Raw genomic sequence first — 26,612 nt, 5'->3', positions numbered from 1 at the left:
TGTCTTGGGGAGGTGTAAATAGCAGCTTAACTGCCATCCAAATGTGAAGTGAAGGAAACGAGAGAAATCAGAGGGGGGGAAAACAACAGCAGCAAAGAAACGCAAAACAAAACGGAGGCAGAGGTTCTGATCTAAAATAATTGAACTCAGTGAGTCCAGAAGGCGATAGACATTGAGAGATGAGGTGCCTTCCTGGAGCTGGCATTGAGCGTTATTGGAACACTGTAGCAGGCCAAGGACAGAAAGGTGCGAGTGAAAGTAAGGCGGAGAAGTAAAATGACAGGAAGCTCCGGGCCATGACTAAGTGAACACAGGTCACCCAGTCTGCATTGGGCCTCCCCAATGTAAAGCAGACCACATTGTGAGCAGCGAATATAGTATAATAAACTGAAAGCATAAGTAAGTCATTGTTTCACTCGCAAAGAGTGTTCAGTCAGGCGGAGGAGGGTGGTGGTGGATGGGCACTAGGGCTTCCGTTTGGGAAAGAAGCGGAGAGCCCTCAGACTGTCCTGGTGGGGTAGACGGACTGGACATCCCTGGGGTAAAAGGAGCTGATTCAGGCCAGGAAACTGGAAACGGTTAAAGCAGATTAATCTGATTCTTCTTGTTTACCAGACCCAGTCGTATAGGCTGCAAATCCGGTCTCTACCCCTGTGCAGTTCAGGGTGAGGAACACCCCCCCCCCACCGGGGACCCTGTTTAAAGTGAATGAGCAAGTTTCAGTCTCAGGTTTAACACGAGTTCTTTACAGCTGCGGTTCTCAGGAAAGCCACTGGATGGCAGCATCATTCCAGGTTCGATCATGGATATCCAGCACCAGCTTTACTTTCTGTAAGAGGCTCCTTTGAAACTTCTCATGGGCCTTGACTCAGTCACCTTCTTAACTCTCTGTTGAGATACAAACATTGTCTATGCAACCGGTCTTCATAATTTACGCCTTTCAGCACCCACCCCACCCCCTCTCGGCTGTCACTCCTGTGAATGCAGGTTGGGCAAGGCCCATCCCACTTGTCAGCAAAGCACCTGGAAAATCAGGACAACTGTAGTAATTTATGGTTTTATTCAGTGTGAAATGTACCTTTAAGAATAATACTTCTTAGGCAAGATTACATGATCTGTAGTAACCAATAGGAGAGTAGCGCGGGGCTACCTCAGCAGTGAGTGTGGAGTTAGAGTTGGAGTTGAAAGCTCACGTGTAGTTGCTGCTGAGCATATTGTAAACAAACTTAATGTTTCCACCCAAGATGTGTCTGCAGATCAACTCCCTCATTAATGGTACAACTCGGCCACCCTACAGCAACAACACAGCCCGATTTCTACTCCACTGTCCAAGTTTGTCCAGCAAGGACATCCGATAACCGTGACTTTGAGACCCTCTGCTGGCTGATCAAACAGCCATCAGAACCTAAAGTGACTGTCAGACCCCGGTGCAGACATCTTAAAATATACACTTTAAAAAAAAATTCATTCCTGGGATGTGGGCGTTGCTGGATAGGCCAGCGTTTATTGCCCATCCCTAATTGCCCTTGTTCAGAGGGCATTTAAGAGTCAACCACATGGCTGTGGGCCTGGAGTCACATGTAGGCCAGACCGGGTAAGGATTGGCAGATTTCCTTCCCTAAAGGGGCATTAGTGAACCAGATGAGTTTTGAGAACCATCGATGATGGTTTCATGCTCACCATTCCTGAGGTTGGCTTTATATTCCAGATTTTATTAATTAAATTTAAATCCCAATGGGGATTTGAACCCATGTCCCCGGAGCATTAGCCTGGGTCTCTGGGTTACTAGCCTAATGACGTTACCTCACCAGCTCCCCCTGTGCACTCTCGATCATTATTGTACCCAGTGTATTCTGGAAGGTGTCTATTTTTTTTTAAGTTTGGCCGATCTGCTAGGATCACTAAACGCTTTGCAATACACAGTTGCCTGTGTGGGGGATAGTAACTTTTGCACTGACTGTCCTGGGCACCTCCTTCCGCTGCCGCTGCTCTGTTGTTCACCACTGGAGCCTGTGCCACGTGCATTGAAATCATTGCACCCCCCAACACTGTCTAATTTTTGAGAGGAGGCACTTCATCACCGGTGAACCTGCCCACTCTTTCAGTCGACCTGATAAACAGCTCTTGTGAGCCAAATTGCACCAGGGGTTCTTCTTCCCCTTTGGTCTGTCCCCTTTAAGCTGCTGCAGCCCTTTAAATCCTGCAGCAGCGCTTAAGTCCTTGCTCTGAAAAAAATAATTGTGGCATCAAGGAGCAAAATTGGGATAAATGGGAACCAGGGGGAAAACTTTCCACTGGTTGGAGTCATAACCTAGCACAAAGTATGATGGTTGTGGTTGTTGGAGGTCAGTCATCTCAGCTCCAGGACATCACTGCAGGAGTTCCTCAGGGTTAGTGTCCTCAGCCCAACCATCTTCAGCTGCTTCATCAATGACCTTCCTTCCATCATAAGGTCAGAAGTGGGGATGTTCACTGATGATTGCACAATGTTCAGCACCATTCGCGACTCCTCAGATACTGAAGGAGTCCATGTCCAAATGCAGCAAGATCTAGATGACATTCAGGCTGTGGCTGGTGAGTGATAAGTAACACGTCCCTGTTTGGCTGATGGGGAGGCTTCACATATCGTCATCTGGTAATTTGGTGAATGGTAAAGGAACAGAGCAACGCTTTAATTAATATTTTAAATTATTAAAGGACGGTAATGGGCAAATTCAAATGCGAGGGGAATACGGTTTTTGTGGAACAACATTCAGCTGGAATAAATTTTGGGTGAAGTTTCAGAAAACATGCTGCTTCTTATGTTTCTGTTCCAGGGCTAATGATCCCGAGACATGAGTTCAAATCCCACCAGGGCAGCCTGGGAATGGAAATAAAATAAAATATAGAATTCAAAAGCGAATCTTAGTAATGGTGACCATGATGCCTGAATTCCTGTGGGATTGGCCTCAGGAAGGACACCAGTGATTGTTTGACAGTCCCACCTATAGGATCGGGAGACCCTGAAGCGTTCCCACATTCACTTTTATCCGGAAAGGGAATTCCGGGCCTACAGGCTCCAATTCCTGGAGAAACGCCATAATTTAGAGGTGACAGTGCAGTGAACTGAACCACACGACACAGGACTGAACACGTTGGTCTCCAGAACCCCGCCTGAATTAGCCACTGGGAAGTACAACACAAATTATAATTTGGCATTTAACTTTTATTCTTCCATGGGTTGTGGGCGTCGCTGGCAAGGCCAGCATTTGTTGCCCATCCCTAATTGCCCTCAAACTGAGTGGCTTGCTCGGCCATTCCAGAGGGCAGCTACGAGTCAACCACATTGCTGTGGGTCTGGAGTCACATGTAAACCAGACCAGGTAAGGACGGCAGATTTCCTTCCCTAAAGGGGCATTAGTGAACCAGATGGGTTTTTGCAGCACCCACTGGTAGTTATTATGCAACGAGCTTCTTATTCCAGATTTATTAACTAAATTTAAAACTCAGCGGCTCCTATAGTGGGATTTGAACCCATGTCTCCAGGGCATTATTCTAGGTCACTTGCCCAGCGACATTACTGCTACACCACCATATCCCCAATGGTTTGTTCTGAGTTTCATCTATAATACTGCTCATCCCCTTCACAAAAGACACCCTGGTGTTGTCCCGGAGTTTGGCACCAACGAATATAAAGACACTTTTTATCTTGGTGTTCAGGTCCCTAGGAGAGCAGGATTGGAAAGGAGGTGACACGCTTCACGCAATGGTCTCCCCACTTTATTTAGAAACATAGAAACTAAGAGCAGGAGTAGGCCATTCGGCCCCTCGAGCCTGCTCCGCCATTCATTATGATCATGGCTGATCATCCAACTCAATAGCCTGCTCCCGCTTTCTCCCCATATCCTTTGATCCCTTTCGCCCCAAGAGCTATATCTAACTCCTTCTTGAAAACATCAATGTTTTGGCCTCAACTACTTTCTGTGGTAGCGAATTCCACAGACTCACCACTCTCTGGGTGAAGAAATTTCTCCTCATCTCAGTCCTAAATGGTCTATCCCGTATCCTCAGACTGTGACTCCTGGTTCTGGACTCCCCCACCATTGGGAACATCCTTCCTGCATCTACCCTGTCTAGTGCTGTTAGAATTTTATTTTAATAACCTTGCTTTGGGCTCCACATTAAGCTGCAGGACGGCTCTGAATCAGGAGTGCCCGATGAAGCAATTGTGCTGAACAATGTATAATTTTTGTTGAATTTGTAAACGTCTTTTTGTGTTAAGGAAGGTAGAGGGGTTTCAGTCATGTAGCTGGTTTATGAACCTTGGTGCCTGGAAGTCTGGATGGACCTGTGACTGAAAGGACACTCTTTAGGGTTTGTTTATGTACGTATACATTTTTAATGAGGTTTTACAACTCCTGAAGTTAAAGAGATGGGTTAAAAAGGGGTTAGAAGTTTAGTGATTTTGGGATTCGAAGCAAAGTTGGAAAGCCTTACTCTTGCCTGGTGACAATTCTCAAGTGACACAGAGAAAGGCAGGGGACAGCTCAGTCAGTGTGTGTCAGCGAGTGAAGACAGGGATTTTCAGCTCTCTGAGATAAGAAGTACTACAAGGCTACTGGGAGACTGAGTTTAGGGAACTCTTGTTTGCTCTGCAGTTGAAGCCATAGTGAGTTTAGAGTGCGGTTTTGGGTATTTCAGGGATACGTACAGGTCAGTGAGAAGCATCAAGTGAATGGTCAGGAATTTACCGGAAGAAAGCCATTTGTACGTGTGTCAGTCCCAAGCAAGGAGCCTCAGTGTCAAGCTTGTGGTAACCCTTCACTCGTTTGTGTGTCTGTAAAAATATTGCTGGATAAAGTTATACTGGGAAAGTGAACCATCTTCCTGTGTTTGTATTGAGATCTTTCCATCCTTTTTCTCTGGTGTAATATAGTTCATTTTTCTTGACAAATAAAATGTTTCATTCTTTGTGTTAAAAGTTCACCAGCAGACTCCTGTGAATTTGTTCAGTAACTTTCCCCCCACGGTTTCTTAAAAATGTTAGGATCTATCAAAATAGCTGGAAAAACTCAGCAGGTCTGACAGCATCTGCGGAGAGGAACACAGTTAACGTTTCGAGTCCGTATGACTCTTCATCAGAACTGTCAGATGCTGTCAGACCTGCTGAGTTTTTCCAGCTATTTTTGTTTTTGTTTCAGATTTCCAGCATCTGCAGTATTTTCCTTTTATCTTAGGATCCATCAAGCCAGGTTTCACTCTGGGATCTGACTTGTCCAGTATTAACATCAGCTGGGATCATAACAGTGCTACACAGCAGAGAAAACAAGATATAAGGTGCCAGCAGAGCTTAGTCATAAATATTTCAGGACACTGAGCATCACTGGACATAACCGAGATCTCTGAACTCACCTAATTCTGGCCCTTTGAGCACCCTCCATTTTAATTGCCCCACCATTGGTGCCCGTGTCTTCAGTTGCATAGGCCCTAAGCCCTGGAATGCCCCCCGCCAAATCTCTTTCTGATGCTTAAACTCTCAACCATACCTTTGGCTACATTCAGATTTGATGATTCCAATGTGCTCCTGATCGGCCTCGCACCTTGTAAACTTGAGCTCATCCAAACATTTGCCGCCTTTGCCTCACATGCTCATATCTCCCTCATTCTGTAACTTCCTTCAAAGCTAAAGCTCCCTGAGACCTTGGTGGTACAGAACTTGAATAATGCCGAAAAGAGAGACATATTGCCGCGGCTTCCCGCCTCGCTCTCATCAGGACAAGTGCAAGAATTCCAAATTTCAAACGATCACAACAATTTGCACTACAGGAGATAAGGGTGCTGATTGGTCGAGATATACATGCATTCGTACACAGTGATCTGTTTCTCTGAAACAAAAGGATTATGCTCAAGCCTTGTGTATTTTTGAATTACCCGGGAGCTGTTGCTTTCTCGATGGCAACATCTCGGCCAATCAGAGTTGACTTGCCAACCAATCAGCACCCTTTTCTCCTGTAGTACAAGTTGTTGTGATCGTTTGAAATTTGGCATTCTTGTGTTTGTCCTGAGATGAGTGCAAGATGAAAAGCTTCGCCAACATGTCTCTCTTTTCGGCAATATCCCTGATATCTCTGCGCTTCTCCAATTGTGGCCTCCTGCACATTCTCAATTTTCTCTGCTCCACCATTAGCCCCTGTGTCAGGGCTCTAAGGTCTGCAAAGTCCTTGTTAAATCTCTGTCTCCAACCCTTTAAAATCTACTTTTTTGACCAAGATTTTCATCACCTGTCCTGATGTTTCCTTATGTGTTTTGGTATTCACGTTTTGTTGGACAATGCTCTTGTGAAGCACTTTAAGATGTTTTACAATGTAAAGAGCGTGTGTATTTTAATATGGAACATATAAGACCATAAGACATAGGAGCAGAAATTAGGCCATTCGGCCCATCGAGTCTGCTCCGCCATTCAATCATGGCTGATAAGTTTCTCAACCCCATTCTCCCGCCTTCTCCCCGTAACCTTTGATCCCCTTACCAATCAAGAACTTATCTATCTCGGTCTTAAATACACTCAATGACCTGGCCTCCACAGCCTTCTATGGCAATGAATTCCATAGATTCACCACTCTCTGGCTAAAGAAGTTTCTCCTCATCTCTGTTCTAAAAGGTCTTCCCTTTACTCTGAGGCTGTGCCCTCGGGTCCTAGTCTCTCCTACTAATGGAAACATCTTCCCCATGTCCACTCTATCCAGGCCTTTCAGTATTCTGGAAGTTTCAGAGTTATAAGGTATATAAGGTATTGGCTGCTTATTTTGCCTCCCTTACGGGACATCCCGTTGATTCATGTCTACATGTTTAAAAAAAACACAGAACAATACAGTACCTCATTTTTATAATAAATTCTGAACTTTGTTTTCAGGTCAGTGCAAAGCAAGAACTGGAACTCAAAGTGAAATCGTTTGCCCCTCCCTATGTAAGTAGATCTGTTATCAGTTATGGAATTATGATTTCGTGATATCCTTTATTTGAATTTTTTCTGGATCTAATTGGAATCCACGATCATTTCTTAGGCTCCCCAGCCAGAGCTCTACCTGTTACCCGGCGTTGGCAGGAGACAGCCGCATGACATGTCTTTGCCCGATGGACAACAGCTCCCTAAGGAAGATTCAGAAATGTACATGCAGCATCCAAGACCAAGAGACAGGAGCCTGAAAGAGGATGAGCCTTCAGGAGAATTGAAACATCCCGGTTGCTCCTACCAAGCGCATGTGACAAAGAGTCCGGAAATACTCGACGCCTACATGTCACATGACCGCCCGCAGAATACAGACCGGGAGGGACAGGCGACGCCGAGGGATGGTAACGCTGACGATTTTCCACACCAAGTTCACCGCACCCGGAGCCCCGACGTTAGCGGCGCCTGCTCTCCACTTCACCGGGGAACCCCCAACACAAATCTGGGAGGAATCGCCGAGTGGAGGGAACTTAAGGACAGTCCCTCGCAGGAGGGCCGGAGCATCAGGAGTCTGGATTTAAGGAACAGCTGGGAACAGGAGGCACACGGGAAGCCCCTTCAAAACGCAAAGCAGCCCGATCAGAAAACACTCGGGAGTCGACAGCAAGTCCATCAAGTGCAGCAGAGAAATAAAGGTTCTTGGACTGGGGATTCTTTGCAACCTTAGGCCATTTGGCACATTAAACCTGAGCCAGAATTCCTTCTGCAAATGGATCTAACCACTTGGTTTTGCTGTTTTAAATATAACATTCTTTTCAATGGCTTTCTTGAAATGTTTATTATTGAAAGGATATAGGGGAACAGCAAGAAATAGATGTAAAGATGATAGCTGCGGCATTGTTACAGGCTAATTGTGATAAATTTCCTGAATGATTCAGCTTTAGAAGCCACTTATGGGAACACATTTCAATGATGCTTTTTGTGAACGGACTTTAACATCTTTATATTTCCAGTATAGTATTGACTTCTTGCCAACCAGCGCAAATAGTGTCCTGTTTACCATCTCAGATCCCTTTATAATTTTGGACACTGCATTAGATTCACAGTTAACCATCTCTGACATCAGTGAATTCAATCTTTAGTTTCCCAAGTCTGCCATCCTAATCCGCTCACCCGAGTGCTGCCTTAATGAATCCATACCACTCCTCCATGGCTCCAATATCTCTTTTATCATAGGGACATACAAGGTTAGTATGCAGGTACAGCAGGTAATTAGGAAAGCTAATAGAACATTATCATTTATTGTGAGGGAATTGATTACAAAAGTAAGGAGGTTATGCTTCAGTTGTACAGGGCATTGGTGAGACCACATCTGGAGTATTGTGTACAGTACTGGTCTCCTAATTTAAGGAAGGATGTAAATGCATTAGAAGCAGTTCAAAGAACGTTTACTAGACTAATACCATGAATGGGTGGGTTGTCTTATGAGGAAAGGTTGGACAGGTTAGGCTTGTATCCACAAGTTTAGAAGAGTAAGAGGCGACTTAATTGAAACCTTTAAGATCCTGAGGGGTCTTGACAGGGTGGATGTGGAGAGGATGTTTCCTCTTGTGGGAAAATCTAGAACTAGGGGTCACTGTTTAAAAATAAGGGGTCACTCATTTAAGACAGATGAGGAGAAATTTTTTGTCTCAAAGGGTTGTGAGCCTTTGGAACTCTCATCTTCAAAAGGCGGTGGAAGCAGAATCTTTGAATACTTTTAAGGCAGAGCTAGATAGATTCCTGATTAACAAAGAGGTGAAAGGTTATCGGGGGTAGGCAGGAATGTGAGGTTGAGATTACAATCAGATCAGCCATGATCTTATTGAATGGCGGAGCAGGCTCAAGGGGCCAAGTGGCCTCCTCCTCCTCCTAATTCATATGTTACATACGAACATACATATGAAAAATGAATTAGGGGCAGGAGGAGGCCACTCGGCCCCTTGAGCCTGCTCCGCCATTCAATAAGATCATGGCTGGTCCGATTTCATGGGAAACTGCACACTGTTCCTCGTGGCAGTTATCTGCCATGTTCTTGCCCACTCACTTAGCCTGTCTAAATCCCCTTGAAGCCACCTTACCTCCTCCTCTCAACTCACATTCCCACCTAGTTTTGTGTCATCAGCAAACTTGGAAATGTTACATTTGGTCACCACATCCAAATCATTGTGAACGGCTGGGGCCCCAGCACTGATCCTTGCGATACCCCACTAGTCACAACCTGCCAACCTGAGAATGACCCATTTATTGTTACTGTGCTTTCTGCCCATTAACCAATCCTCAATCCATGCCCCCTATCCCATGGGGGTAACCCCACTGTTATACATGCAAACAAAGAAGACAATTTACACAGCAAGAGCTCAGTGAATTGGTTTTCTGTAAGGGGTTGGTGTTCAGCAGGATACTAGGGGATCTCCTCTCCTCCTCGCTGAGTTGTGATCTTTTACATTCCGCCCATGGCCTCAGTTTATCTTCTCTTCTGAAAGATGGTGGGCATAAAGTTCGACTGTGGCTGGGAAACAAACGGGGTTGCTAGCTCAGGTCAGACATAGTCCTGGAGGTATCTTCACATGACTTCTTGCCTCCAACTGCCCTGCCCCCATACATGCCCTCACTGTTGATGCTGGACAACTCCATTCTCGCCAAGTCTCGCCTTCTGACACCAATGGGAAAGTGAATCCATTCCGCGTTGTCCGATTGGATGATCCTTGAGTGTCAGTCAAGTTTTTCTTTACCCCCAGGCTTAATAAAAGTTTGAGGATGCACATTTTTAATGCACTATGATTCTCCTCCTGGTGTTGCTCAGCAGTGTCCTAGAGCTTAGTCTTTAATCTCTGGAGAATCTAGGACAATCCTGAAGGGTTGGCAACTCTAGGCACAGAATGTGTGGCAACAGATGATTCTATAGATGTGAGCATTGCTGGCTATGCCAGCATTTGTTGCTCATCCCAAATTACCATGGAGAATCTGTTAGCGAGCTGCCTTCTTGAGCCGCTGCAGTCCATGTAGTATAGGTACACCCACAGGGCTGTTAGTGAGGGAGCTCCAAGATTTTGACCCAGGGGAACTTACAGGTCGTGGTGTTCTCATGCGTCAACTGCCCTTGTCCTTCTAGGTGCTAGAGGTTGCAGGTTTGGAAGTGCTGTCGAAGGAACTTCGGTGAGTTGCTGCAGTGCATCCTGCAGCATGTTGAGCCAGTGGTGGACGAGTAAATGTTTAAGGTGGTAGATGTGGTGCCAATCAAGTGGCCTGTTTTGCCCTGGATGGTGTCAAGCTTCTTGAGTGTTGTGGGAGCTGCACTCATCCAAGCAAGCAGAGAGTAATCCACCACACTCCTGACTTGTGCCTTGTAGATGGTGGACAGGCTTTGGGAAGTCAGGAAGTGAGTTACTTGCCGCAGAATTCCCAGCCTCTGACCTGCTCTTGCTGTCATCATATTTATATGGCTGGTCCAGTTCAGTTTCTGGTCAATTGTAAGCCCCAGGATGTTGATAGTGGGGGATTCAGCGATGGTAATGCCATTGAATGTCAATGGGAGATGATTAGATTCTGTTGTCGGAGATGGCCATTGCCTAGCACTTGTGTGGCATGCATGTCACTTGCCACTGATCAGCCCAAGCCTGGATATTGTCCAAGTCTTGCTGCATTTGGACATGGACTGCTTCAGTATCTGAGGAGTCACGAATGGTGCTGAACGTTGTGCAATCATCAGCGAACATCCCCATTTCCGACCTTATGATGGAAGGAAGGTCATTGATGAAGCAGCTGAAGATGGCTGGGCCGAGGGCACCTCACCTTGCCTGATTTTCTTTGTTTTTGGGGCCCCATTAGAGTTGAATTTTATCCCTGAAACTACAGTAGTCCCTCTCAGTGCTACAGTGAAGAGGGAGCCTGGTTCTGGCGCTTGAACCTATCACCTTCTGACTCCGAGATGAGCATGCTACCAGTGCAACACTCACCACTACTGATCCATTTGAAAAAGAGAAAGTTAAATAATTGTACAAACGCATTTACCCAATTCTGTTGTTATAAGTGGACTTATTTTTTTGTAGAAACTGTCACCATGGGAGCTGCGCAGATGGACATTAGTTTAATTTCAAAGGAAAGCAGGATTCAGAGTAATAGCACAAGGGATTCAGGGGTACCAGAATCACTGGATGAGAGGGATTTGGAATATTATGAAAATCAAAGAAAGAAGAGGTAAGAATCTTTGACTAGAAACTCACCTTTCATCGATTTCCCCCTCTGCCATTGATCGATTTCCCCTCTGCCATTGATCGATTTCCCCCCTACCATTGATCGATTTCTCCCTCTGCCATTGATCGATTTCCCCTCTGCCATTGATCAATTTCCCCTCTGCCATTGATCGATTTCCCCCCTGCCATTGATCGATTTCCCCCCTGCCATTGATCGATTTCCCCTCTGCCATTGATCGATTTCCCCCCTGCCATTGATCAATTTCCCCCCTGCCATTGATCAATTTCCCCCCTGCCATTGATCGATTTCCCCTCTGCCATTGATCGATTTCCCCTCTGCCATTGATCGATTTCCCCTCTGCCATTGATCGATTTCCCCTCTGCCAATGATCAATTTCCCCCTCTGCCATTGATCGATTTCCCCCTCTGCCATTGATCGATTTCCCCTCTGCCATTGATCGATTTCCCCTCTGCCATTGATCAATTTCCCCCCCTGCCAATGATCAATTTCCCCCCGCCATTGATCGATTTCCCCCCTACCATTGATCGATTTCCCCTCTGCCATTGATCAATTTCCCCTTTGCCATTGATCAATTTGTTTCCACAATTGAGTCAATGCTCTAGCTCAAAACTGTGTTTAAAAAAGGAGATAGACTGATTCAATAACTATTCCAATTCTGTTCTGCAGGCAGCAAGTAAACCAGGGTTTCGAATCTAACAAGGCCGGCCAAGGAACCTATCAGGTATTGAATATGCTTCTGGTAATTGTGATGAACCATGCATGATTTTTAAGCTGAATTTTTATATATGAAAGGTAGAGAGCTTTCAGTTTCATGTAGGTTTGGTTTATGAGCCTTGGCGCTTGGAAGTCTGGATGGACCTGTGGCTGAGGTTCAGGAGATGGGTTGAGAGTTCAGGGATTCAAAAGCATAGCAGAAAAAAACCACACTGTTGCCTTTTTTATTTGTTCATGGGATGTGGGGCATCACTGGCTAGGCCAGCAGTTATTGCCTGTCCCTAATTGCCCTTGTTCGGAGAGCATTTCAAGAGCGATCCACATTGCTGAGGGTCTGGAGTCACATGTTGGCCAGACCAGGTAAGGAAGGAAGATTTCCTTCAGTAAAGGATGAGAGTGAACGAGATGGGTTTTTACGACAATGGTTTTGTGGTCACCATTAGACTTGTAATTCCAGCCGTGGTGGCATTCGAATCCGGGCCTCCAGAGCGTTACCTTGGGTCTCTGGAATACTAGCCCAGCGACAATACCACCGCCCCCGCCCCCGCCCCCGCCCCCCTATCAGTGGTCAAATAACACAGACACAGAGAAAGGCAGGAGCTGAGAGGAGGTTCAGTCAGCGTGTGTCAGAGAGAGAAGACACGCTCTCCGAGAAGAAACATTACAAAGCTAGTGGGATAGTAGTTAACTGAATGGTCAGTTATAGGACTCAGCAACATGATCAGTTTAGCGGTGTTGCTACTGAAACAATGAGATTGAAGTGTGGTTAATTTTGGGTATCTCGGGGAGAGACACGAGTTGGGTGAGAAGCATCAGGATAATGCCAGAAAAAAACTATTGGTACGTGAGCCAGTCCCAAGCTAGAAGTCTTTGTGTCAAGCTAATGGTAACTCTTCATTGGCTTATGTGTCTGTAAAGATATTGCTGGGTAAAGGAATATTTGGAAATTCAATTATCTTCTTGTGTTTGTATTGAGATCTTTCCAACCTTTTTCTCTGGTGTAATATAGTTAATTTTTCTTGTTTAACAAATATTTTATCCTTTGTGTTAAAAGTTCATCAGCAGACTCTTGTGAATTTGTTCAGTAACTTTTCCCCCACAGTTCCTATCAGGCCAGGTTTCACTCTGAGAATTGACTTGTCCAGTATTAACATCAGTTGGGATCATAACATAATGTACAAAATTGGATTGTCCTCTTCTGATTGTTTAATTCCCTCACCATTTTACAGAAGCTTGACACCATTCAGGAGAAAGCAGCCCACTTGATCAGCACCCCTCCACCACCTTAAACATTCACTCCCTCCACCGCCGACGCACAGTGTGTACCATCTACAAGATGCACTGCAGCAACTCACCAAGGCTCCTTAGACAGCACCTTCCAAACCCGCGACCTCTACCACCTAGAAGGACACGGGCAGCAAATAGATGGGAACACCACCACCTGGAAGTTCCCCTTCAAGTCACTCACCATCCTGACTTGATATATTGCCGTTCCTTCACTGTCGCTGGGTCAAAATCTTGGAACTCCCTTCCTAACAGCACTGTGGGTGTACCTACACCACATGGACTGCAGCTGTTCAAGAAGGCAGCTCACCACCTCCTTCTCGAGGTCAACAAAGAATGAGCAGCAAATTTTGGCCTTGCCAGCGATGCTCACATCCCATGAAAGAATAATAAAAAGAATTTTGCCCTCACAGTTGTAAATTTTTATCTGTTTTGCTTTTTGCTACTTAGATACAGAACGATGGCTATCCACCAGTTACAAAGCACTATTCCCTGCCTCCCCCACCACCTCTACTAACTCGCAATCTAACGCCCCAACTTGAATCAATTCCAACAGACAGTAAGTACCTGGTGTAACTCCAGATTTATACTTCTGGCAAGACCGACTATGGTAGATCTTTTTGTTAGGGAAAGGCAGCAAGGGATAGGGAGCTGATCTGGGAAAATGACGTTGGGGTGGAGATCAGACATGATCTGGCAAAATGGCAGAACAGCCCCGAGGGGCTGAATGGCAAAACAGCCCTGAGGGGCTGAATGGCCGCCCCCTGTTCCTACGCTGTGAGCGGAATTAAGACCCAAAGACTGCTTGAAAAAGCAGGGCCTCTATTCTCTCAAGGAAGTAAGTTGTGAAAAGCCAAGAGCTGGTTGGGAATATCCATCCTATCCTTACATTGCTTGCTGCTTCTCGTTCTCCCCCGCTGATGTGCCAAATCTTTAATCAATGCTCCTGTTTAGGAGATGGGAAAGGGCGGAGAAAGTGATAAAGCTGCAAAACTTTGTCCAAAGCTAGTTTTGCATTGGAACGTGGTGAAGCTACTCAGTTGTACCCGCTTAATTTACAAAGGGATCTCGGGAAGCAAGTAGACAAACTTCCATTGAGAAATTAGAGTTGTTGTCCTTGAACTGAACTAGACCACTTTAGAGGACAGTTAACATTGCTGTGCATCTAGAGTCATATGTAGGCCAGACCAGGCAAGGATAGCAGATTTCCTTCCCTAAAAGACATTTGTGAACCAGATGGGTTTTTACAATCAATAGTTTCACGGTCACCATCACTGAGACTGGCTTTCAATTCCAGATTTTATTAATTGAATTTAAGTTCCACCAGCTGCTGTGGTGGGATTTGAACCCAAGTCCCAAGAGCATCAGCCCGGGCCCCTGGATTACTAGCTCAGTGACATTACCACCACACCACCATCTCTCCGCAAGCTTCAGGGGTATGGGTGAGAAGGCAAATGGATGTGTTAATCTTTCACAAAATGACTGACTTGTTGGGCCGATTGGACTTTTCCTCTTCAGGGAGATTCTTAGGTTTGAACCTAACAACAGGCCCAACTGCACTGTCATGTGCTTTGAAGCATTTCAACAACATAAGGATCCACATAGATCCAAATATTTTGCGTTTTCTTATTTTCAAAGTGCGTGACGATATTCTGAGCATTATGTTACACTTTTTTTTTGAAGAGGAGCAGCTTATTGCACAAATAAATGCGACAAAACAAGAGAGAAAATGCCTTGAAAAGACCAGGGAAGAACTTGTGAAAAAAGCAAAAGGGTTGTTAGCACAGAACCGATTAAGACAAAACCAAGGTAAGGAGCTGTTAATCAAATAGCTGTGGCTGTATAAGGATATAAAATAAATTTACTAACTCTTTTAAGCAGCTGACATTGAAGTGCTTTTAGATTGCAGCCCCTGTTGAAGGAAATGCAGCCAGCATCAATTTGTGCACAGCAAGCTCCCACAAACAGCAACTGGATAGCGGCCAGATAATCTTTTATTTAGAGATGTTGGTTGAGGGATGAACATTTGCCCTGACACTGGGCAGAATGCCCCCTGCTGTTCTCCAAAGGTGACATGGGATCTTTTATCTCCACTGGGCAGGCCGATGGGGGACATGGGTTAGCTCCTCATCCAAAGGACGGAACCTCCTACAGTGTAGCACCCGCTCTGTACTGCACTGGAGTGTTAGTCTCAATTTAGTGCTCACGTATCTATTCTGATTCAGGGGCGAGAGTGCTAAGCTACAAATCACTTGGGTGTAAGGGCAAGAGATAATCACCTACATTCTCTTACATCAATAAGTTGGATGCTTAGTTCACCAAAGGTGTCATTTCTGTCCTTTGATGTGGGATTTTGAGACTCTTGCAGTGTTTGCCTAGCTAACAACTAACCTTCACTGTGTGAATGGAGCAAAATGAGGCTGGAACATTCAGTTGTTAGAAGGAGCTATCTTCTTCGACTAGCCAGAAGTTTCTGAGGTCGGAGATTGTATATAACTACTCTCCCCTAAAACAGTTTAGGGGTGGCACGGTGATAGTTACTCGGCTAGTAATCCAGAGGCCCAGGCTAAGGCTCTGGGGACACGTTTGGAAATATCTGATCATGCCGTGTGATGTATACAGATAACTCTGAGTCAAAAGGTTCAAGTTGAGAGAACAGGACTTGGCAGGGGAAATGATTTTTGGCCATCCAGATACAATGGCCAGTCCATCGACGTTGATTTTGTAGGAACTTTGTCTGAATGCTTGTGGATCTGGCTTCAAGAAGGACACTAGCATTTGTTCGATGGTCCCTACCATTTAAACCCAGAGGGTGTGGCAGAGGCATCAAGTGAGCAAGGCTTCAGGAGAGGATAAAGGAAACACTTCAAGGACACTCGGAAAGTCTCCTTGAAAGCACAGCACCAGTGACATTAATGACTGGGAGGGGCTTGCAGCCAATTGTTCAGAATGGTGACAACTTGTCCATCAAGCTGCATCACCCTTTGAGTCCCAGGGTTTTAATGATGAGGCACAGCGGCGGCTGAGAAGGGAAGAAAAGGAAGTGAATCCTGCACTCTGGACCCCACTATGTCATAGGAAGGCCTGCCCCATGTGCCCAAAGAGTTTTTAAAAATTCATTCATGGGATGCGGGCATCGCTGGCTGGGCCAGCATTTATTGCCCATCCTATTTACCCTTGGTGGTGTTGAGCTGCCTTCTTGAACACCTCCAGTTCATGTGGTGTAGGTACACCCGCAGTGCTGTTTGGGAGGGAGTTCCTGAATTTTGACCCAGCGACAGTGAAGGAACGGCGATATATTTCCAAGTCAGGATCTGTGGGTGAAGATTGGCCTGTTCATTAACACGAAAAGCCATGGCAGAAAGTCACCAACCTGAGTAGACGTCATGCTTGAATTGAGGGACCGCCCCTACTGACATTCCAACCTCGCTGCAGATAATTGAGCATTAAATCTATGAAAAAAAATCCAATTATTATCCATCAATCAAATCACAGAAACAGATATTCTCGACATAATCCCATTTCTGTTTGTGGGAGTTTACTGTGTGCAAATTGGCTGCTGTGTTTTCTGATTGCAATGGCAACTACACTTCAAAAGCTCTTCATTGACCGTCCTACGTACTTTCTGTATAAATGAATGCCCTTATTCTTTTGCCCAACAGTTCGTGACGGTTGGAAAAAGAAATACTTTGAATCAAAGAAGGTGACCACTCCACTGGAAGAAACATCGAGCAAGTTACGACAAGAGCTGGAGACGTATTACCTGAAACTGCTACAGCAGCTAGAGGCAAGACACACGAGGAAACAATCCAGAAAATCAACAAGCAATTCTAAAGTAAATGCAGTTCATTCAGATCTATTCATTCTGTGTGGTCAAGGGAATTATATTGAACCTGGAAAGAAAATAAAGTTAGTCACTTACGTTCTTTTCATTGTTAGACCAATCACAGAACAAGATTTTGATCTGAAGATGTTGGTCTACTTGGTGAAGAAGCTGTGGCCCCAGGCGCGCAGGAACAGGAGGAAGGCTGTTCAGCCCCTTTAGCCTGTTCTGCCCCTTTAGCCTGTTCTGCCATTCACTTAGGTGATGACTGTTCTGTCCTTCCTCCAGCAACAAGAACAAACATTTATATTTATTTGGCGCCTTTAACATAGCACCTTCTTGAGGGCAGTTCAGAATGGGCAATAAATGCTGGCCTTTCTAAGAATGCCCACATCCCAAGCAGAAATTTAAAAAATTTAAAAAACACCCCAGGGTACTTCGTAACATCATTATAAAACAAAGTATGACACTGAGCCACATGAAGAAATATTAGGATAGATGACCAAAAACTTGGCCAAAGGTGTTAAGGAGTGTCTTAAAGGGGAAAGGTAGGGTGGAGGGGTAGCACTGTTAATCCAACAAGGCATTGGTACTATAGTTAGAGATGACCTTGGTTCAGGAGATCAGGATGTAGAATCAGTTTGGGTGGAGATTAGGAATAGTAGGGAAAGGAGTCATTAGTGGGAGTTGTCTACAGGCCCCCTAACAGCCACAGTGTAGGACAAAGTATTCAAGAGAAAATATTGTGTGCTTGTGATAAAGGGACGACAATTATCATGGGTGATTTTAATCTACACACAAACTGGAAAAATCGGATTGGCAGCAGTAGCCTGGATAAGGAGTTCTTAGAATGCCTTTGAGATAGTTTCTTAGAGCAGCATGTTCTGGAGCCAGAGAGCAGTTATATTAGACTTGGTATTGTGTAATGTAACAGGATTAATCAATGACCTAAGAGTAAAGGCACCCCTCGGAAGCAGAAACCACAATATGAATGAATATTACATCAGTTTTAAAGGGAGAAAAGCGGGCCTAAGACTAGTATCTTAAACTTAAATAAGGACAACTATGTGGGGATGAAAGCTGAGCTAGCTGAAGTGAACTAGGAAACTATGCTAGAGGATAGATCAATAGAGAAGCAGTGGCAAACATTTAAGGGAATATTTCAGAGTATTCAGAATAAGTACATTCCTATTATAAAGAAAAATTCTAAGGGTAGGAAAGCATCAAACTTAAGGAAAAAGCATATAACTCCACAAAAAAGAGTGGCAGGACAGATGATTGGTCGGAATATAAAGAACGGCAGAGAATGACTAAAAGGTTAACCAGGAGAAAATAAAGCTAGAAATGTAAAAACTGATAGCAAGAGTTTCTACAGGTATTTAAAAAGGAGAGTGACAGTGGGGAGTTAATAGTAGATAATAAGGAAATGGCGGAAGAAATGAACAAATATTTTGTTTCTGTGTTCACTATAGAGGATACAGAAATCATTCCAGTAATAGGTGCAAATCAGGAGATGAAAGGGAGAGAGGAACTTGGTGAAATTGAAATCGTTAGGGAAATGGCTCGGAGCAAATTGATGGGAGCTGTAGTTTGGCAAGTCTCCATGTCTCGATGGACTACATCCTAGGGTCTTAAAAGAGGTGGCTGATGAGGCAGTTAATGCACTGGTGTTAATTTTCCAAAATTCTCCAGATTCTGGAAAGGTTCCATCAGATGGGAAAGTAGCAAATATAACCCTCCTATTCAAGAGGGAGGCAGAAAACAGGAAACTTTGCGTCAGTTAGCTTGACGCCTGTTGTGAGGAAGTTGTTAGAATCGATCATTAAGGAGGTTATAGCTGGGCACTTAGAAGAGGGAAGAGTCAGCATGGCTTTGTGAAAGGAAAATCATGTTTAGCAATTTATTGGAGTTTTTTGAAGGAGTAACATGCACGGTGGATAAAGGGGATTTCCAGAAGGCATTTAATAAGGTGCCACATCAAAGGTTATTACGGAAAATAAATGCGCATGGTGTAGGAGGTAACATATTAGCATGGATAGAAGATTGGCTGGCTGGCAGAAAGTAGAGAGTATGCATAAATGGACCTCTTTTGGATTTGCAGGATGTGACGAGTGGAGTCCCACAGGGGTCTGTACTGGGACTTCAACTTTTTACGATTTACATCAATGACTTAGATGAGGGGAGTGAAGACATGGTAGCTAAATTTGCAGATGACACAAAGATAGGTAGGGAAGTATGTTGTGAAGAGGACATGAGGAGGTTGCAGATGGATATAGATAGGTTGAGCGAGTAGGCAAAAATCTGGCAAATGGAGTTTAATGTTGGAAAATGTGAAGTTGTTCACTTTGGCAGGAAGAACAAAAAAGCAGAGTATTACTTAAATGGAGAATGATTGCATAATTCTAAGGTACAGAGGGATCTAGGTGTTCCAATACATGAGTCACAAAAATTAAGTGTGCAGGTACAGCAAGTAATTAAGAAGGCTAATGGAATGCTATCCTTTATTACAGGAAGAATTGAATGTTCAAGTAGGGATTTTGTGCTTCAGTTATGCAGGGCATTGTTGAGATCGCACCTCAAATACTGTGTGCAATTTTGGTCTCCTTATTTAAGGAAGGATGTAAATGCATTGGAGGCGGTTCAGAGGAGGTTTACTAGATTGATACCTGGAATAAGTGGGCTGTCTTATGAGGAAAGGTTGGACAGACTGGGCTTGTTTCCACTGGAGTTTAGAAGAGATTTGACTGAAGTATGCAAGATCCTGAACGGCCTTGACAAGGTGGATGTGGAAAGGATGTTTCCTCTTGTGGGTGGGTCCAGAACTAGGGGACACTGTTATAAAATTAGGGGTCATCCTTTTAGGACAGAGATGAGGAGAAATATTTTCTCTCAGAGGGTTGTGCGACTTCTGAACTCTCTGCCTCAGAAGGTGGTGGAGGCGGGGTCATTGAATATTTTTAAGGCAGAGGTAGATGGATTCTTGTTAGGCAAGGGAATCAAAGGTTATCGGGGTTAGATTGGAATGTGGAAATCGAAACACAAGATCATCAGCCATGAACTTATTGAATGGCGGAGCAGGCTCGAGGGGCCAAATGGTCTACTCCTGTTCCTATTTCTAATGTTCTTAAAAGAGGGGTGGACAGGTTTAGTGAGGGAATTGTAGATCTTGGGGCTTAGGCATTGAACACATGGTCACCAATGGCGGAGTGATTAAAATCATGGATTAAAACCATGGGGATGTTCAAGAGGCCAGAATTAGAGGAACACAGCAATCTCGGAGGGTTGTGAGATTGAAAGAAATGACAGAGATAGGGAGGGGACGAGACCCAGGAGGAATTTGAAAACAAGGCCGAGAATTTTAAAATCAAGGCGTTGTTTGTTGGGGAACTAATGAAAGACAGCAAGCCCAGGGGGGATAGGTGAACATGTCTTCTGTGAGCTAAGACATGCGTAGCTGAGATTTGGATACAGTTCCATTCTGGTGGTTGTGATAGGTGAAGGAAGTTGGATTACCAATGCCACAGTGGCTAGTGATCTGAAGAAGGTTCCTACATCTGGCTTGTCAGTTGCCTTGTGTTCTCTTGAGCTTTGCTGCCTCACCTGCTGAGCATCTCCAGCATCTTCTGCAGTGTTTCAGACAATGGATTATCCTTAATTTGTTGGTAGAATTACGTGAACTTGCATAAAATGTAAAGCACAGAAACAGGCCTTTTGACCTAAAGGTGCATGTTGGTATTGATGCTCCCACCCTACTCTATCTCACCCTATCAGCATATCCTTTCTTCCTTTCTCATGTGTTAATGAAGTTTCCTCTTAATGCATCTACAACATTCTCCTCAAATATTCCGTGTGAAAGTGAGTTCTGCATTCTCACACTCAGGATAAAGAGGTTTCTCCTGAATTCCCTATTGGATCTACGAGCGACTGTCATATTTCTGGCCCCTTGTTCTGTTCTTCCTCGCAAGTGGAAAAATCTTCTCTGCATTTACTCTATGAAAACCCATCCAAAACTTTAAAGACCTCCTGTAGGTCTTTAAAATGGGTTCACCCCATGAACCTTCTCTCCTCAAAGAAAGAAACCTCTTATTATTCAATCTTTCCTGATTGTTATAAATTTTCAGTTCTGATATCTTCCATGTAAATCTTTTCCAGCACTTTTTCCTTTGTGTTACGACCTGGTGAGGAGGTCTGAGCTGGGCTCCCCTTCTATTCAGTCCTTCAGTTGGTCACAACAAAGGGTTTAAAATTTCTTTCCCGGGTAAATGTCTTTTCCAATCCAAATGTATTAATTTTTTTAATAAGGAGCCAATCAAACCAGATTTTGGTGAGTTGAAGAAAGAGTTAAGTTTATTAGTTACTAAACCCAAGAAAAAATAATAAAGATGCAACGAGACACATACAGATCTCAGAAGTAAGGAAGTTAGAGTCCAATAAAAAGTTAGAAGAATATACGATTAAGTCCTTTGTTTGTTGTTGGGGCATAGATTGTTAAACATTGCGGCTATTTGAAGTTAGTTAGTTTCCTGTAGAATTCTGGAGTTGGCTTCGTTCAGGTTAAAGGCACTCTTTTAACTTTAGCGAGAGAGAGAGAGAAAGAGAGAACCTTTGCTGCTCTCTTCCAGCAGTGTTTTCAGGTGACTGTGATGTTTCTCCTCTCCCTTACTCTGCTTGGCAGAACCAATTTTTAAAACTCCAGTCTGTATATTCCCAGGAAGGAATTTGGTTAGCATGTCTTGCAGTCATTGTTGTAGACCAAGTAATCCCATTGTTTGATCTTTTCATCTCCGAAACCTTTGACATGTTTCAAGATAGAAATCAACAGGAGCTGGGGTCATTTCATCCTCCAAGCAGGTTCCGAATGTCTGATGAGTATCTGGCTGGTTAGCAGTTCCCAGTGTCTTGGTCGAGCCGAAGCTGATCAAAGTCCAGCACTTTGCATTTTTAATACCTTGCTTTCAAGAAAGTCGCTATGAAATGGACCTTGACATTACCCCACGCCCCATTCTCCCCACCAGGTGTGAAATTCCATGCAACAGGTCTGCAGTGCAATTCTTATAGAAACTTTCTAGAAAAGTGGTCAGCTTACACTATCGGAAATCTGGTGACTCGTGGCAGCTATTTTTTGATCAGTGTTTTTTCTTGTATTGTTTTTTTAAACAGGTCTCCTTTAAACAGTTCAATATGTCTGTGGTTAGTTGGTGAAGTTGTAGGTAGATCTCACTCAGTCCACAATTTCCTGCCGTTGTGACAAATGTTTCTATATACCATTTATATTTCGGTGACCAGAACGATACATATTTAACTATTGCGTAATTGTGATATGGCTATGCCAAAGTTTCTTTGATATAAGGTCACTTGATGTAGATCGATTTGCAATCACATGTTGAGGACTGATAGTTGAAAAATTGATTCTTAGGCCTGGGTCTCCTGAGGAACGGCAATTATCGCTGGATTGCTGCTCCGCTCAAACTTTCCCCGGCTTGACACAGCTCCGAATTTCCTGCCAGGTCTTCTGAGCCCGGCTTTACCAAAAATGCGGAGTGCAGCGTCCCTCGGAGAACTCCCACCGGATCGCAGTAGAGTTGGGGGAAGATAGGACGCACTCTTTTTAATGGCATTGTGTGGCATATGGTAAATTGGTCATTGTTAGTGAATGGGTAGGTTGGGTGAGGTGGGTGGGGTGGAAGGTGAAGAGGCGGTAGGGTGGGTGAGGAATTAGGCGGGTAGGCTGGGTCAGATGGGAAAGGCGGTAGAGGGGTGAGGTGGATGAGGTAGCAGGTGGATGAGGTGGCAGGTGGATAGGGTGGTAGGGTGGATCAAATGGGTGAGGTGGTAGGTGGTTGGGGTGTCAGGTGGGTGAGGTGGCAGGTGGACTGGGTGGTAGGATGGTGAGCTGGCAAGGGGTAGGGTGGAAGGTGGGTGAGGTGGTGGGTGGGTAGGATGGCAGAAGGGTGAGGTAGTGGTGGGTGAGATGGCAAGTGGGTAGGCTGACAGGTGAGTGAGGTGCAAGGCGGGTGAGGTAGGTAGGTTGGTTGGGGATCGTCGGTTTGGGTCGGGGGAGGTAGTTGAGGGGACAGGGGTGTAGTCGGGTTGTTGGGAGGGGTAGCCAGGTCAGGTTGAAGGGGGAGTGGTATTCAGGTGGTTGGGGTATTTAGGAGGTCAGGACGCTAGTCAGGTCGGGTTGGAGGTAGTCGGGTGGTCAGGTGGCATTAGTCGGGTTGGGTTTGTGGGGCTCTTCGGGGATCGGGGGTCAAGGGTGGTAGTTGGGGGGGAGGTGAGTCAAGGGGGTTGTGGGGGTCCAGTGTGAGTGATTGGGGAGGTAGATTTTGTAGTTACCCAGGAGTTACACTAGGTTTTAATCTGTCTAACATTTCCTGGGTAACTATTCAGGTAAGTACATCGAAACTGTCCGAAGTCTCCGACTCTAACTGAGAGTTCAAGACTTTCAAGGAAGTTCTCGGGGAGCATGGGAATTGCCATGGGAAGTTGAATCCTGGAAAATTCCCCTGGAGATCAGCGCATCAGGACATCCACAGGGTCCTGACGTGCATCTCCAGTTGTATGAAAGGACTCTGACAATCCGGAGATCAGAAGATCTGGGCCTTTGTCTTTGATGCGATGGTTGGGGAGGTGTGATGAACAGCTGTATAAATTTAAACACTAATGATGTTCTCTTGCAGAATGAGTTAATTATTCAGATTACAGCGCTGAAACATGAGATTGATCAGCTGTACAGAAACGTGGAAAACGCCAGAACCAAGCTAATTACTGAGATAAAGGTATCGTAATCCAGTGATCTACAAACTGTGGCGTGAGAGACTTTAAAATTATCACCGAGATCATTTTCATGAAAAAATGACAGACTTAGACCAACATAAATAAGTTCTTCAAAAGGTTTGGCATATATTTTTTTACATACCTACAGGTATCTCAATCTATCAAACAATTAAATACATCAGTGCATAACTCAATCCATTGAATAAACAAATTGAACTTGTAATTTTCATGTCTGATTCATTCGAATCATAGAAGGCCATTCCACCCATCATGCATGTGCTGGCTTTCTGGATGAGTTATCCAATTAGTCCCATTCTGCTGCCCTTTCCCCAGAGCCCTGCAAATTTTTGCCTTTCACGTACTTATCCAATCCCCTTTTAAAATTGCATTTTACAGTTTCTATTCCGTGTGTAGCAATGATAGAAAAGGAATCATTTTTGTCTTTCTGTACTTTTACCATGGTAATGTTTCCGATGCGATGCTTATAGATGCTGCCTTGGCTAATTTCTCTTAACAAGTGCAGTTGTTTAACATGCTTTATTTGTGAAACTTTCAGGGTCAAAGCTGAGGATAGGAATACTTCCTAGCTCAGACACTTAATGTGTCAACATTAAACGCTCCTGGGGTCAGATATAGGAATGATTTGTTGTAGGGTGCATTTATATAGCGTCTTTAATGTAGTCAAAAAGGTGGTTCACAGGAGTGTTATCTGTCAAAATTTGACATACATATTGGGACAATTAAAACCTCATATTTATTGGGTGGGAAACCCACAGTGTCAGGTAGAATGCCTGTTTTACACTCCGCCAAATATTACGCACCATTGGCTTTATGGGAGAGTAAAATTGGGCCTGATGTGAAACCGGAATTCTACCTATCGCATGGTTTACCTGAGTAGTGCAGGGAGCTGATAGAAGAGATTTTCATCTGGACTTGAACTCTGATGGAAGGTCAGAATCCATGGGCAGAATTTTGCCCTTGATGGGTGGGCGGGCCCCACCAGCTCAGCGGCAAGCGGGCAGCCAATCGCCGCCAACGAAACGGGGCCTGCTGCCATTTTAAGTGGGCGGGCCAATTAAAGCCTGCCCAGCGGGCTGCCCGACGGGAAGCGCTATGTGCTTCCTGTGCAGGGGGTGGAGGGATTTCCCAACTGCCAGAGTGCGCACATTTCCCTGAGACTAAGTGCTGTTTCAGGGAGATCACTGGCAGCGTTTTAAATATAAAAAGTAGAAAAATCTAAAAATTATTAACATGTCCCCCTCATGTGACAATGTCACACGAGATGGGACATGTTAATAAATATGACTGAACTTTTTTAAACCCTACATGAAACCTCATCCCGCCGGTGGATGAGGTTACATGTTTTTTCTCCTTCCCGCTGGGGCTCCTGGCCTGCCCGCCAGCCTTAAGGTTGGATGGGCAGGGCCTATAAGTGGCTTAACGATCCTGTCAATGGCCTCAATTGGCCATTGATAGGTCGGCGGGCGGACAGCTGATCGCGCTGTTCCCCCCGCCTTCCTGAAAATTTAAATGGGGCAGGATGACGTCGGGGGTTCCTCCCAATGTCATCCCGCATCATTTTCCCGTCAGCAAGCGGGCCCCGCCCCCAAATCGCCAACGGAAAAATTCAGGCCTGTGACACTGCATTACCAACTCTAAATATATGCTGGTCGTCAAGTACTGGAACTGTTAGTTTGGAATTACAGGCACAAAAGGAGGCCATACTGTGCCAGTTATTTGCATGGCCAGTATAAAACTAGTGTTTTTGAATGAGTTGAGTTAGTGCTTTGGGCTTTACATATGTGGCTAAGTAAAATAAACACTCTGGTCTCTGTTTAATGTTTGGCTGAATTAGGTAATTAAAGTTGTCATTCAGTTAAGTAGATGTTTGAGAAGTAGCTCAATAACCTCTGTTACCTTTGCAGCTGAGAAAACAAACATCAACAGACCTTCGAGTGCTCCGCGCTGAACTGGCACAGAAGAAAACCCAGTCATCCCTAAATCGCCTGCACGGAGATCCCATACCTCACAGTTTGAACGTTTTAGCATCTTAGCCCACGTCAGGTTATCCAGCCATTGATCTTGTCGCTGCCTGTGTGGGAACTCGCTTGAAATGGTTTCCATGTTTGCCGACGACCAGAGTGAATACACTTCGAAAAGCACCTCACTGCCTGTGAAGCACTTTGGGGTATCTTACTGACATTTTATGAGCAGTGAGGGCTGTATGGAGGGGGGGGGTACAATAGACTGGCCGACCCTAAAAGACAAAATATCTTGCTTTTCATTCGTTTCCAAGCAGCCGTAAGCTGAGCAGGTCTTGTGACTCAGTATGTAGCATCTGTGCCCCTTGAACCCAGGGTAGCTGGGTTCTAGCCTGACTCTAGGTCTTGTGATACCATTCGAACAGGTTGATAAATTAGCCTGTTAATCCCTCCAATATTTCCCAAAGGAGTGGAAAAACCTGAGTGATGATATGATGCAAGCCAGTCAGCTCTAAAGTGTAAACAAATTCAGCAATTTTTCTTTTCTTGACTGACATAAATGTAGAGCAGCGATTATAACTTTATCCGTTGACAGTCAAAACACACGGCAACGGCACAAAATGGTCAACTTTTGTCATGTGACACCTTGGAGGGGAAAGGTCAATTTGCTCCTATCCCACTCACTTTCCTATTTGATCCAGGCACCAGTCATTACCTTACACCACAGCAAGGTGAGGAAAAAAAAAACTGGAAAAGTAGATAGAACCAAATCCCTGCTTATTGTTCCCAGTCCAACGGGGCATTGGAAAAGTTATACAGGTGTTACCTGCCACACCTTCAAATAACA

General features: G+C 44.8%; 1 protein-coding gene across 1 annotated transcript in view; it reads left to right on the top strand.

Annotated features, from left to right (window-relative positions):
- Positions 1–26,071, top strand: part of spata1 (spermatogenesis associated 1) — a 57,875-nt gene extending 31,804 nt beyond the window's left edge. The window contains exons 4-12 of the mRNA XM_078561806.1: positions 6,893–6,946; positions 7,044–7,623; positions 11,020–11,167; positions 11,852–11,906; positions 13,634–13,742; positions 14,867–14,992; positions 16,846–17,018; positions 23,687–23,785; positions 25,709–26,071. Of these exons, the coding sequence (XP_078417932.1) occupies positions 6,893–6,946; positions 7,044–7,623; positions 11,020–11,167; positions 11,852–11,906; positions 13,634–13,742; positions 14,867–14,992; positions 16,846–17,018; positions 23,687–23,785; positions 25,709–25,837 (1,473 nt within the window). The 3' untranslated portion in view covers positions 25,838–26,071. The remainder of the gene's footprint in view (positions 1–6,892; positions 6,947–7,043; positions 7,624–11,019; positions 11,168–11,851; positions 11,907–13,633; positions 13,743–14,866; positions 14,993–16,845; positions 17,019–23,686; positions 23,786–25,708) is intronic.
- The last annotated feature ends 541 nt before the right edge of the window (positions 26,072–26,612 follow it).

Source organism: Cetorhinus maximus, chromosome 17 (assembly GCF_964194155.1).
Source record: "Cetorhinus maximus chromosome 17, sCetMax3.hap1.1, whole genome shotgun sequence".
Taxonomy (NCBI): Eukaryota; Metazoa; Chordata; class Chondrichthyes; order Lamniformes; family Cetorhinidae; genus Cetorhinus; species Cetorhinus maximus.
Note: the sequence above shows the minus strand (reverse complement) of the source record. Positions and strands in the feature narration are given on the sequence as shown.